The 15,184-nt window shown below is 39.7% G+C and overlaps 1 protein-coding gene across 1 annotated transcript in view; it reads left to right on the forward strand.

Moving 5' to 3' along the window:
• Window positions 1–2,450, forward strand: part of SPEF2 (sperm flagellar 2) — a 369,265-nt gene extending 366,815 nt beyond the window's left edge. The window contains exon 32 of the mRNA XM_042782582.1: window positions 2,361–2,450. Within this exon, the coding sequence (XP_042638516.1) occupies window positions 2,361–2,450 (90 nt within the window). The remainder of the gene's footprint in view (window positions 1–2,360) is intronic.
• The last annotated feature ends 12,734 nt before the right edge of the window (window positions 2,451–15,184 follow it).

A 15,184-nucleotide genomic window follows, 5' to 3' on the forward strand; every position in this document is an offset into this window, starting at 1 on the left:
TTGGTATTTTCATGCAAATTCTTCTGCTAGTTGGGGTTTAGTCCAATTCTGCATCCTTTCCTTCAAGGCTCAGGGGTCCAAGATTATCTTCTGTGTCTGTTTTAATTGGTTTCCCTTTTCTTTGTTGAAGAGGGTCTGTGCAATCCTTCTGCCTAGTCCGCCATCTTGCCAGAACCCATCGAAATTGCAGATTTTTACCAACTTCTGCAGTCTGAAGTTCACCAAACATAAAATCAAGATGTGTTGGTTATCACTGGGGATTGGAATGCAAAAGTTGAAAATACAGAAGAATCTCCGGTGTTTGGGAAATATGACCTTGGTGATAGAAATGATGCTGGAGATCACATGATAGAGTTTTGGAAATACCTGTTTTCAACAACACAAACAATGGCTATACACGTGGACTTCACCAGATGGAATACACAGGAATCAGATTAACTATATCTGTGGAAAGAGGCGATGAAGAAGAATGTGGCATCAGGATCGGAGGACAACTCATAAACAACCTGCAAGACGCAGATGACACAGCTTTGCTTGCTGAAAGTGAAGATGACTTGAAGTACTTACTGATGAATATTAAAGACTTCAGTGAGCAGTATAGATTACATCTCAATATAAAGAAAATGAAAATCCTCACAACTGTACCTATAAGCAGCATCACAATAAATGGAGAAAAGACTGAAGTTGTGGAAGATTTCATATTACCTGTCTCTGCAGTCAACACCAATGGAAGCAGCATTCAGGACATGAGACAATGTATTCCACTGGGCAACTCTGCTGCAAAAGACCTGTTTCAAGTGCTGAAGAGCGAAATGTCTCCTTGAAGACTAGGGTACTCCTGACCCAAGCCATGGTATTTTAAATGGTCTCATATGAATATGAGAGCTGGACAAAGAATAGAGAAGACCAAAGAAGAGTTGATGCTTTTGAGTTGTGACGTTGAAGAAGAATACTGAAAGTATCCTAGACTGCCAAAACAACAAACAGATCTTGGAAGAAGTGCAGCCAGAATGCTTCTTGGAAGTGAGAATGGCCAGACTTTGTTTGACCTACTTTGGTCATGTTGTAAGAAGGGACAATTTCCTGGAGAAGGATATCACGCTTGGTAAAGTGGAGGGTCAGCGAAGAAGGGGAAGGCCCTCAATGAGGTGGACTGGCACAGTGCCTGCAACAATGGGATCAGGCATAGCAAGGATTGTGAGGCTGGCACAGGACTGGGCATGTTTCATTCTGTTGTCCATAAGGTTGCTATGAGTTGGAGCCAACCCAACAGCGCCTATCAACAACAACAACATGGAGTATCAGTTATTCACAGGTCAGCTCATTTCTAATCACCAAGTTAACTTTCAATGCTTAGTATTAGTTATTATAAATATAGTATTATTTAGAAAAGGCATGGTGTTGCGGTTGCAGTGGGAAGGACTTGGAAGGTCAATGATGACCAGCTGTTCTTTTCTACATGATTCACTCAGAGTTGACCTTTGGCTATAGAACATCAGTGTTTCCAAACAGCAAGTTCCCTCAGGAAAACAACTGACTGTGATTCCCATCAGCGGTGGATAGATGCAATGTGTAATGTCCCTTAGCAGCTGTCAGCTCAGATAGTGAACTAGCTTACGTCTGCATGAGTAAAAGGACCACAGTCAAACTGAAACCTCTGGAACTCAGCTCTGAAGAAAGAAAACTTATATTCCTAAAGCACTTCCCTAAATTTGTGAAATAAAAAACCCTAAAAGCTACAGAAAATGTAATTCTACATCTTACATCTGTGTTTGCACCCTTTATACATTGTGATAATTTAAAAAATTTGTTTTGGGATTTGGAAACTCTTTGTGATATAAAGTGTGTAAGATACCTAGGTGTTTGAAGCAGATGAAAAGGAGACCATTCTACGCCAAATAAATTTTTTAAAAAAATGTAGAAAATAAACAATCCTAGAAATAATCTGCTGTTCTAAAATTTTACAAATATACGGACCTTATTAATTCAGCATTAGAATTTTCCTTTAATAGAAAGTGAAGTGTTTTTTTTTTTTTTTTTTTTTCACTCATTAATAGGAAACCAGCTAATCTTTTGGTTTGTTCATTTTGCACCAGACTGTGTAATCCCTTTGATGATGTCATTTAATGTGATCTGACAATAACTGCATTACAGATGGAACCGAGGCTTGAGGTCTTAGGTACCTTTCTAACAATGCAACTGAAAGTTGCAGGACAGGATTCAAGCTAAATGCCAAAGAGCTCTCTCAAAGGAAAAAAAAAAAAGCAAACTCATTATTTGATCACTGCCACGTATGAAATGAAATTAATCCTAAATTAGTTATTAATGTCTATAAATTCTCTTTGATTTTTTTCTCTTAGGATATTAAAATAATTCTCCAGAGGAGAGAACGTGTACCAGGAAGTGATGAAGAGAGATCTCCTTCAAGACTCACAGAGGAAAAGAAATGAAGTCAAAAGAAAGGATTTGGTCCCACTTTGTCTTCAAAGTAGCTGATTTATAAATATTCTCCAACCTCCTCTTTATCTTTGTAACAATCTATGATGTCTGTGTCAGTGCTTTGATTTTATAAAGCACTTGTGTCAAGTTGACAATGAATCTTCCAAACATTGAACATGAACATGATGCTTGTATATTTTACTGTTGTCAGTATAGTCAGGGTAGAAATGACCCTTCCCTGGTTATGAAGGGCACTGAAAAGGGGCCTGCCTTAACCTAGAGGATATTCTATAATAAGTATTAAAGAAAAGGAGTGAAAATCAAAGTACAATTCTATGGATTTTGAAGTGGTTCTGAAAACAGAGGATATCAGAACAATATATGCAAAAGAAACATACAGATAAATCAAGAACATTCTCAGTGAGAATGACCCACATTAGGCAGATAATAGGTGAAAACTGCCCCAAGACTGCACCTCAGGGCAGTACTGTTATATAAATTTTATAGGTCTTGGTACATGTAGAAAAATTCAAGGCTTTTATCCCAGCTGTGGAGGAGAAGAATGCATTTTTGCAATGCTAGAATAGACACACTGCTAGCATCTATTCATAATGCTATATTAATAGAATATAATGTTTCTTTTATAGATCTACACACTCATACAGTTGCATCTTTTTACTAGTATAAGGTAATGACTCAATGATACTTATCTCAAGAAAGTGTTAACCAAAAAAAAGTGAGCAATAATGTGTTCTCAGTGACTTGGCTTCTGTGAGACTCTGAGTTTCCTCTGCTTCGGAGGATTCCTTGTGGGTCCTCCTCTCCTCCTGGACCATGAAACATTGGAGGGCCCCAGGCCTGCAGTCAGTCCTGGATGATCTTACACGTTTCCATTGTTTTATAGGTATTATAGATGCTGACAATGCTAAAATTTCTATCCCTCCCCAAACTCCAAGTTTGTCTTACTGTCCGCTTCATGGGTAGCTATTAAACATATTAAAATGAGGTGTCGTTGTGTCAGCTCCTCGTGGTGCCCCATGTGGACCTGAGGACTGTGCTCTGTGGGGTCTTTAATGGCTGAGTTCCTGGAAGTGGATCTCCAGGCTTTTCTGAAGTACCTCAAGGTGGACTCAAACCTCCAACCTTCCAGTTAACAGCTGAATGTGTTAACCATTTGCACCACTCAAGGACTCCTGAAGCTCTACATGTTCAAATTTGAATCCTTGATTTTTCAACTTCAAACCTGCTCTTCCCAGAGCCTTCCTTCCCCATTTCAGGCAACTCTTCTTCCTATTATTCAGGCCAAAAACCTTCCAACTCATCCTTGGCTTACCTCTCTCGTACCCATTCTCTCATACCCTACCTCCTATTCATCAGGAAAACAGGCTGTATCTTCATTATGTTTTCTGAATGCAATCCTCCTCACCCCTAGGCCGCAAGAAGTATAGTTCAAGCCACTACCATCTCTTGCCTGGATTTTTTCAGTGAACTCCTACCAGGTCCTCCTGCTTTTGCTCTTGCTCCCCCTACAGGCTGTTCTAACTACAGCAGCCAAAAAAAAAAAAAAAAAAGCTCACTGCCATCTAGCAGATTCAACTCACTGCGACCCCTCCTTGGGTTTCTGAGGCAGTATCTCTACAGAAGGAGATTGCCCAATCTTCCTTCTGAGGAGTGGCTGGTGGGTTTGAGCCACCAGCCTCCTAGTTAGCAGTCAAATGCCTTAGGCACTATGCCATCAGCCAGAGAGAGTTAATTGCAGGTCAATTCATGCCTTCCTTCTGAACCAACCTTCTACTGGCATCCTGTCTCATGAAGTCCAGCTCAAGTCCTTATTTTGATCCATCCCCCTACTGTCTCTCAGATCTCATCTCCTGCTATTTTTCCCTTTGCTCACTCTGCTTAAACCCCAAAGCCACCTTGCTGATCCACTCCAACCACATTCCTGCCTCAGAGTCTTTGGACTTCCTGTCCCCTTTGCCTGAGATGCTTTTCTCCCACATATCTGTATGCCTTGTCCTTCAACTTCCTTCTGGTCTCAGTTCAAAAGCACTTTGTCAGAAAGGCCTTCCCTTACCACATAATGTTTATTGTTGTTGTTTGCTATCGAGTTGGACCCGACTCATAGCGACCCCTCCTTGGGTTTCCGAGGCAATATCACTATGGAAGTAGATTGCCCAATCTTCCTTCCGAGGAGTGGCTGGTGGGTTTGAACCGCCAGCCTTCTGGTTAGCAGTCAAATGCCTTAGGCACTAAGATACCACATAATACATAGTAGGAATACCTCATAATACCTCCACCTCCATGATTATTTCTCTCCATTGCATTTATTGACATCTGACAATTCTTTTATTAGTTTATTCTCTGCCATTCTACTAGATTGTAAATGCCACAAAGTTAGGGATTTTGTGTATTTTGTTTACTGCTCTGCCTCAAAACCTAAGATAATGTCTGGTATATGGTATTTAGTTAAGAATTCTTCACTGAATGAGTAAACTACTTTTATATGGAAGAAAGCACCCTTTGTTAGCACAACTCACAGTGGTTAATGTTGCATTTGATAAGGTTTTCAGTGGTCTGTTTCTCAACTCATGTATATATATATATATATATATATATATATATACACGTAATACATATGTAATATATCATATATCATACATACACACACACACACACACACACACACACACTGGTGGCATAGTGCCTAAGGCACTTGACTGCTAACCAGAAGACTGGCAGTTGAAACCCACCAGCCACTCCTTGGAAGGAAGATTGGGCAATCTACTTCCATAGTGATACCACCTTGGAAACCCAAGGAGGGGTCGCTATGAGTTGGAAACAATTCAATGGCAGTGAGTTTGTGTATATATTCAGCTCCAACTCATAGCAACCGTTATTGGGCTTCCAAGGCTTTAAATCTTTACAGAAGTAGATTGACTCATCTTCCTCCTGCAGAACAGCTGGTGGGTTTGAACTGCCAACCTTCTGGTTAGTAGTGAAATGCTTTACGCACTGCACAATCAGAGCTCCATATGTCAGCTTGGAGTTTAGATGGCAGCCTTCTCCTTGGTGATAATTTGCACTAAGCTCTCAAAGTTAAATAAATATTTACTCATTACCATTGAGTCAATTCTGACTCATAGCAACCCTCTAAGATGGAGCAAACTGCCTTAAAGGGTTTCCAAAGCTGTAATATTCATGGAAGCACATTCCTTCTTTCTCTCATGGAGCAGCTGGTGTGTTTGAACTGTCTACCCTACATTTAGCAGCTGAGCACTTAACTACTACACCACAAGGGCTCATTAAATAGATACTTAAGTTCCCTAAAATAATTTTAGAGCAAGAAAAAGACTTGTTCTTAGTCAGGACTGCATCTGCTCTGGTGTGTATATCTTCAAAGGCCATGGAATAAAATAACTACAAGTAAGCAGGGTCTTCAGGAAATCAGTACTGATGTGAAGAGACTTAAAGCACAGCCACCCTTAATTTGTGTTGATATATTTATGCGAAGTATGTGGAAGTATCACATTTAGGTGGATCACTAAAACAATGATCAATCCAAAGACAATTTCTATTGCTAATGAAAATCAGGTTCTACTTCTAGAGAATGACAAATTTCCTAATTTTGCTTCCTGTGGGTCAAGATTCGCTTGAAGTTTCATTCTCAGAACCCTCGTGTCAAAGATAATGGGGAAGAGTGACCCAGGAGGATGCTCGGGAGATGGAAAAAACTTTATTAGAGGTTTCATAATTCCACCTTAGCTGATTTATAAGTAGACAAAACAGGGTGGTTCTAGAGAAGTATTCTAGAGTATTCTAAGTATTCCAGAGAAGGAAACAGAAGGGTAGTCTAAAATAGAATTTAAATAAATAAAATATATAGACACAGGCAGAAAGCTCATCCACATTTCATTAAGGTTTTGGTTGAACAAGAGAAAATGTTATATGGCAATAAAAAAAAAAACAGTGCAAACAGTATCTCTTGCTATAATAATATTTGTGCACAATGTTGTTGAGTATGGAAATTGTAGAATCTCTCTCCTGAAGTCCATTGGCTCTTCTAGGCAGTAGGACAACCACTATGCAAGGGGACTTCCTGCTGGGTGTTTGCCACGTCATAGTCTTTTAATCGTGAACAGAATTAAGCAGACCTGAGGGGTAGACCAGCTCTCGCGCTGAGGGTCCTTTCTGGAATAAGGAAAGGGTAGAGCTTTATACTGAAAGCAGAACTTCCCTGGGCTTCTCCCAGAGAAAGGAAGACATCCTCATTGAAGCCCATCTCCCTGAGGTCCTTTCAAGCCCAATAATTCTTGAGAGTGCCCAACCATCTTCACATCTGTCCAGATGCTGCTTTTGCACTGTTTCCACATCCTCCAGATGTTCCTTTTATGAAATGGTTCTGAAGTCTCTCAACTTGGTTGCTCTCCTCTAAATACATCATCAGTATACCTCTCAATGTAGTCCAGGATGTCAAAGCACACATGTGTGCACACCCGCATGTGTGCATGCATGTGTGTGTTGGGGAAACTGTGAGGAGTTCTGTGGCAACCAAAAGAAACTGAAGATACATTAAACTTAAAAATAATTAAAACATCCAAGACTTCGTATCTTGTACTTTAGGTAATTCACATTCTACTTGTCCTAAAAAGCAATGATTTCTTTAAAATTGAAGTATAAGTACTTACATTAAAAAAAAAAAAAAAGTTGCCATAGAGTTTATTCCAAGTCATGTTGACCCCATTTCAGAGTAGAATGGAACAGAGCAGAACTCCGTAAGTTTCATAATGGCTGTGATTTTTCAGAAGTAGGTAACCAGGCCTTTTTCTAAGGAACCTCTGGATGAATTCCAAATATCAACCTTTCACTTAGTAGCTAAGCATTTAACCACATTGATCTTCCAAATATGTCCTCGTATTTTATTCTGTCATGGTGTTTAAAAAAATGTATAACCTGATTCCAATATCCAACAAATGTGTACCATTTGCTGATATGTAGCCCATCTCTCCTGGTCCCTGGGCTCTGGGGAGGAAGGCACTGCGCCTTCCCTCCTGGAAGCTCTCCTGGAGCCTCAGGTTGTCTTGCACTTTCATGTGGCCGCACTTTGGCTTCCCTGCAATTCCAATACTTCCTTGCTGCCATATTTACCTTACCATTAAAACTCAATGTCATCAAGTGGATTCCAACCAACAGCAACCCCCATTGGGTTTTCGAGGTTATAAATCTTTGTGGAAGTAGATCACCCCATCTTCCTTCTGCAGAGCACCTGGTGGGTTTGAGCCACTGACTTTCTGGTTAGCTGCCAAGTGCTTTACCCATTAGGCCAATTAGGGAGCTTGATTTCTTCACCTACACGTCTCAGGTGATACTTGAGCTCTGTAGGAATGCTACAGCCAAGAAGCACCACCTTTGCTGAAATCTGGTGGCTTAATGACTACCCCATCCAAAGGCCAGAGGCAGATGCTTGTTGCTGCTTCAAACTTCCCACACTTCCTTGCCTCTGCCCACTAAGCATCAGTGTCATGACAGAGAGACGTTGAGTCTTCAACTCTTTGCAAAGAAGTATTGACTCTGGACACATCTGATTTAATGATTAATCAAGCCTTTTCCAACTCAGGTTGCAATCTCCTCCCATATTCTCAGTCTTTCTTTCATGATTCAGTCCTTAGTTATTTTCCTTCCAACCATTCACCTCCACCCAGAGCTGACCAGCCTTTCAGGAGCTTATCAGTACAATTCTATGTATAAAAAATAATTCTGCACATACAGTGAAAACAATTCATTTTCTCATCATAGTGAAAATCACTTACTTTGAATTTTTAAAAGTTTCATTTTTCTCTCACTCTTAGTTATTTCTTCATCAAGAAATACAAATTATTTCTTCATCATGCAGACATCTAATATTGGCACTATATTTGGTTTCTTCTTTGATTCTCTTGATCAACCCTACCCTTGCCCCTAGCCTAGAACTCACTATTTTTCTCTACTTTTCAATAGCTTCTTACTTCTTCTTACTCAATACTTTCTCCTTTTCCAGTTGCTATAGTAGTGTAACAACTAAACCCTACTTCTGTTGAGTCAATTCCAACACATATTGACTTTATGGAACTAGATTCATAGTGACCCCTCCTTGAGTTTCTGAGGTGGTATCACTACAGAAGTAAATTGCCCTACCTTCCTTCTGAGTAGAACTTCCCCATAGGGTTTCCAAGGCTATATGTCTTTACAGGAACAGACTGTCACATCTTTCTTTTGCGGAGCAGCTGGTGGGCTCAAACTGCACCAAGTGCTTTAACCACTGCACCACCAGGGCTCCTTATAGTGTAATAAACCACCCCCAAACCTAGTGTCTTTATGCAACAGAAGTTCCTTCTGCTTTACTTAGCATCACCTAGGGCAGGTCAAATGCCAGGGTTGGATCCCCTGAAGGCTTACTCACTCACTTGTCTGGTACCTGGGCTAGGAAGGCAAACAGCTGGAGACTGGGACTGTTGGGACTTACTGAGCCTTTCTCTTTTTTTTTTCTATTTTAATGGTCTCTCCACATGTTTTTTCCAACTTGACTTAGTAATTCAAGGTTCCAAAGGCGCAAGATCTCAGAGACAGAGCCAGGACTGTTCTGTACATAAGTCTTTTATGACTTACCTTCAGAAATCACACAGCACACATTCAGCTGCATTCTACTTTTTAGGATCCAGTCACTAAGCCCAACCCATATGCAAGAGAAGGAGAATGAGACTCTACCAAAAGTGGTAAAATGGCAAAAAATTTGAAGACAGTTCTTAAAATCATCACACCCCTTGCAGCAGTGTTTGTTGTCTCTCGTTTTTATCAGGGTCCTTTTGTTTTCTCTTACGAAAATCATGGAACCCAAAAAACAATGATCCAGGATTAGGATTGAGCCTGGATTGTTGGTATTTCTGGATTCAAAGTAGTTCTCAGCATCTTGAAAGCAAGTAGTAGTGGTTGGTCTCACTACAATTCCATTTTTAAGATGATCTAGCTATTCACTGCAGTCTGCTTCTTTTTCTTTTTTGTGCTCTTGGATGTAAAACACTTTGTGTCCTATTTAAGATCCCAACAGAGGAACTTCAATCAATTTTGGCTCACCTTTTGCTTCCAGACCATAAAATTTATGGTAATATAGGATACTTTGAGTCCCACATATTTAATTAGTTGTAGACCTTGAGTGGTGGAGGGGTGAGTAAGCAGGCATAAGTAACATATTCCTTTAAAAAGAATATTAAATATGTTAGCACTGCTTTGAGGAGGATGTGAAGTCACTTGTCTTTTAATTATCAACTAAATCCTTAAACCAAACTCAGAATCCAGTTAAAAACCCGGGGATCCATGGCAAAAGGATTGGATCTGGCCTGAGCATTGCTTGGGATAACCTTGAAAAGCAAGAAAGTGTTATAATTTTAGGACTGGAAGGGATTTGGAGGCCATCTTGTCCAACTCCTTCTTTTCATGGGAACTTCTTCCACAACATTGCTGCTAGGGCCACCTAGTCTCCATTTGGCCTATCAGTAGCTAAACACTGTGTCCTGGACATCTGGGCTCTTTGTACTAGCATTCAGTATGTATTCACTCAAATCAGTTTGGAAACTTTGGGGAGTTTCTCAATTTAAAAGTTAACTAGATTTTAAATCTCCCCCAAGAAGGCTATATAATACAGAACTCTGTGCATTCAACCTAAACGCTCATTTTGAAAAGTCAGCCCTGAAGAGGTCATCAGTCACAGGATCATGAACTGCTGGGCCAAACACTCTGCAAGCAGTGGTTCTGGTGAACATTTATTGCAATTTTGGTTTATGTAAGATTAAAAAATTTTGAGATAATTCAAGATTCATTTTGAATCTGCCAAAAATAATACTACAGTATTTCTATGAACATAAGGGGAAGCTGATGTTATTTCTATGAAATACAGTAGTAATGATGTCTCAGTAAAGGTACTAAGAAAACAAAAAAACAAACCCACTGCCAATGAATTCATTCTGACTCATTTCCAAGGCAGTAAATCTTTACAGAAGTAGATTGCCCAGTCTTGCTTCTGTGGACTGGCTGGCAGGTTTGAACCACCAACCTTCTGTTTAGCAGTCAGATGCTTTAAGCATTGTGCTACCAGTAAAGGGGTTACCTGGGGAAAAGATGGTATAGAAAAATCCAATGTCCAGAATACGTGGTATATGCAAAAATTCCTCTTCTACCTCTTCCATTTTTTCTTGCCCATTGGATGATGAACAAGTGTGACGCCAGTGGAGTTCAGTTTTGTACCCATGGAGTTTTTTGTTCTCTTCCCTTTATTTCTCTGAACAGATCTCCTTCTTGACAACTGATTCCCAATGTCCACTTATTTCAAAAAGCCATTGCTTCCTTTTTAATAATAATAATAATAATAACTCACTTCCCTGGAGTCGCATCCAATTCATAGTGACCCCTCCTTGGGTTTCTGAGACGGTATCTCTACGGAAGCAGATTGCCCAACCTCCCTTCCAAGGAGTGACTGGGGGACTTGAACTGCCAGCTTTCTGGTTAGCAGTCAAATGCCTCAGGCACCATGCCACCAGATCTCCCTCCTTTTTACTAAAGACTGGTAATCTTGATCAATTTCTGGAAGTCCTCCACAGTGAAAGCCTCCTTTTCCTTCTCACTCCACAGTGCACCCTCTTCACTTTCTCATGCTAACTCTTCATCCACATTTATCAACTTCTTTGTATTGAACGTTTTGAAGGCTAGCCACTTGCCTCTACGGTGCAACATGCCCCATTCCCTCTCCAAATTCTGAGAATCTTGTCCATCATTATTTCCTATAACTTTTCAGTCTCTCCCTTCTAGCTACTTTTCTTCAACTTACAAACACATTCAAGGCTCATGTAAGGGGCAAGAATCCTACTCTCAGTTCCACTCTTCTTGCCCCTGGAGTAACTATATTTCCTCTCCTCATTTTCCTTTCACTGCCAGACTTTTTAAAAGAATAGTTTATCCTCACTCACCACTCAACTACCACTTTATCACCTGACACTTTTATCTTAAATGGATATTAAGATTTTTCTTCTTCTAAAAAATTATTATACTTCTTCCTTAGTAAATTGATACGGGAAATTATTTTGGTTGATTTTTAAGTGATGAACCAGACTTGCCTTCCAAGGATGTATTACACTTTTTGTACATCATTGGATTTAAGCTGGTGATATTTTGCTGAGGACTTTGAGCTATGTTCAGGAAAGATAGTAGTCTGTAACTTTATTTTGTTGTAATATATTTTCAACATTTATTTTCTTGTAATGTATCTTGTTTCCCTATCAGGTGAACCCTAGATGTATAAATGACTTAGTATGCATTCACTACGTTTTTATAGGAAAGAGTTTGTGTAGAATTAGTATTTCTTCATTAAATATTTGATAGAACTCCCAATGAATTCATATGGCTTGGCGTTTCTTTGTTGGTAGACTTTTAACTATGAATTCCATTTTTTAGTAGATATAGGATTATTAAGGTTATCTGTTTTGTTTTTTTTATTTCTTAAATCAGTTTTGGTGTCTTTATGGAATGTGTCTATTATATCTAAGTTTTTTTAGTTGTCTTATTATACTTTTATATTGACAGAGTTGGTAGAAATGATCCTTTTGTTCATTTCTGTAATTGGAGATTCATATCATCTCTCTTTTTCCTTGGTCAGTCTAGCTAGATATTTATTAATTTTATTCATATTTTCAAGGAATTTTTTTTTTTTTTTTTTTGGTTTTCATTGATCTTTCTCATTTTTTAACTCCTTAAAATAGCTGGCCTTCTTACTACTCCACTGAAACTGACCTCACAAAGTCCCAATTGATTTCTCAATGAAGAAATGAGTGGAAATTTCCCTCCAATGGTGTAAAGACTCTCATCCTTGAAATTCTCTCCTCTCTAGGCTTTCATGACAGGGCAATATGCTAATTTCCCCCTTATCTCATTTCCATGCAAATGAACCTTTTCTTCATTTCAGATGTCAATGAGCTCCAGAAGTTTATACATATTTTCCTGCTGGTGTGAAAGTCCTTCTAGACTCCTTAGCTGTTATCTCCTCACTTTAGGCTTTGCCACTTTGCCCATAATCTCTTGCCAGATACAGTGTATTTGGATATCAATGAGGTCTTTTTCAGGGTTGTTCATGTTGTTCTCATGATATCCTAGGGAATAAGATAAACAAATAAGCACTAGATGTGAAGACAAGTGAATTTTTAACTGGTACCCAGGAGCTCTGGTGGCCTAATGCCTAAGGCACTTGACTGCTAACCAGACGGCTGGCAGTTCAAACCCACCAGCTACTCCTCAGAAGGAAGCCTCTATTTCTGTAGAGATACTGCCTCAGAAACTCAAGGAGGGATCGTTATGATGAGTTGGGACTGACTCGATGGAAGGTTTTTTTTTTTTTTTTTTTTGAGTGTGACTTTAACAATACAAAGAGCTCATATGAGTTATTCATTTATCTGTTTTCCTCAATAGATTGTTAGCTGCAGTAGATACTAACCATAGCTATCTTTTTTACCACCATCGTACAGAATATTGGAAAAGAAATTAAAAAAGATATACAGAAACCATGCTAATTATAGTTGACACAGTATTGCAAGATATTTGAATTATGTTAAAGGAGAAAGAGGACCTAATAATGTCTTGAAGAATGAGTCCCATATAACAAGGTTAAGAGATAAATAAATAACAGTAGGTAATAATAGATAATATTTATTGAGGAGACCTGGCAGCACAGTGGTTAAGCACTCAGCTGCTAACCAAAAGGTCAGTAGTTTGAACCCACCAACCACTACAAGGGAGAACTATGTGGCAGTCTGCTTCTGTAAAGATTACAGCCTTGGAAACCCTATGCCGCAGTTTTACTCTGTCCCATAGGGTTGCTCTGAGTCTACTTGATGGCAACAGGTTTTCCTTTTCTTTTGTTTTCTTTACTATGATCCAGACATTGTGCTTGATTTTACATGCATTATCTCATTTAGTTCTCACAACTCTGTCCTCTAAAATTGCCATTTTATGTGGGATTAAAATGAGGTATAGAGAAGTTACTCAACTTGCCCAAAGTTACACAGCTGATAAATAAGACACAGGCTAGGAACCTAATACTAACCCCAAAAGCCATCCTCTTACCCAGTTTGCTAAACTTCGGTACAAATAACCAAGTGTACAAACACAGGATGGAGGAAGTATGGCTTAGCGGTGTGTTTAAAAACAAAAACAAGATACTTTCTTCAAAGTAAATTGAATCTAATTAGCTCTGTGATGTGACCCCTAAAGAACTCAATGTCTTCAGATATATTAGTGGTAGTATAACAACTCAACCAAGGGAAATGCTGACTTTCTTCTGATTTGTGGTGGTCAGACCTCAACTGCAATGTTATGTGCAATTGATGGCCACACACTTTAACAGGTGCACTGTGGGAGTTAAAGTTGTGTATCAACTTGGCTGGGCTATGGTTTTGACTGTAGTTTTTCCCCATGATGAGATTGTAATCATCTCCATCATAAAATCTGCTGTGAGTATCTAATCAATTGAAAGGAGTTGCCTTTGGAGTGTGACCTATTTCCAGTGTATATGGTGAAGCTTTGAGAAAGATCTCCAGCTTTTTGGCATATCTGAATCCTGCATTTGACCAAGTCCTCATTTCCAGTTCCTGGGCTTGTACCAGCAGCCTGCCATGTTACCTACCATCCTTAGGATTGTCCCATTTTAAGTACCAACCTTGGGTTCATCTGCCTCAGCACCCAGCAGCTGCCTGAGTTAGGAGATGCCTCCAGCTCCAGTGGGCCTGAAACAAGAGGCAGAGCTGAAGCCCCAGGTCAAGGGGTCTTCACTTATCCCCTAGAGCTGGTACTGTGAATGTGGACTTTTAGCCTCCTAAACAGGGAGCTCTGGTGGCATAGTGTCTAAGACATTTGAATGCTAACCACAAGGTTCGAACCTACCAGCCACTCTGCAGAAGGAAGACTGGGCAATCTACTTCTGTAAAGATTTACTACCTTGGAAACTCAAAGAGGGTCACTGTGAGGTGGAATTGACTCGATGGCAAACTGTAAAATAATAAATTCCTGTTTGGTGTAGCATGTCTGTTATTGCAGAACTGGAGAACCAAGACATGTTGTTGTTGTTGTTATGTGCCATCGAGTCAGCCCTGACTCATAGTGACCCCTCCTTGGGTTTCCAAGGCAGTAGTATCACTATGGAAGTAGGATTGCCCAACTTTCCTTCCGAGGAGTGGCTGGTGGGTTTGAACCACCAGGCTTCTGGTTAGCAGTCAAGTGCCTTAGCCACTATGCTACCAGAGCTCCTTTATATATACAGAAGTATTGATATATATTCAGATGTGAGGAAACACAAAATGCTGCCACATTAGGATCAGTCTAAGGACTCTACCTAAGTAACACTAAGCACTGGGGTCAAATGTTTGGTTTTGAGAAGATAAGCTTCAGACTTAGGAGAGAAGTGAGCCATCTTCAACCATTTGAAAGGCTCTCCAGAAGAAACGCCTTTTCTGTGATCCCCAGGAATAAACCAACACTAGTGGTGAATGCCACAACATGACAGATTTCAGCTGAGTGTGAGAAGCTATGAGCCTGCTGTTGCCAGAAAGATTCAGATAGAGGCATAGTACCTCTATGTGTACCATCAGGAACACAATACTTAGCATTATTTCTTGCTATGGCTGGAATTCCATTTCTACTGAATAAATGTCTCAGCTCTGCTATCCCAACTTCA

This window comes from Orycteropus afer, unplaced genomic scaffold (assembly GCF_000298275.1).
Source record: "Orycteropus afer afer isolate SDZICR_OR568_19922 unplaced genomic scaffold, OryAfe1.0 scaffold00378, whole genome shotgun sequence".
NCBI lineage: Eukaryota > Metazoa > Chordata > Mammalia > Tubulidentata > Orycteropodidae > Orycteropus > Orycteropus afer.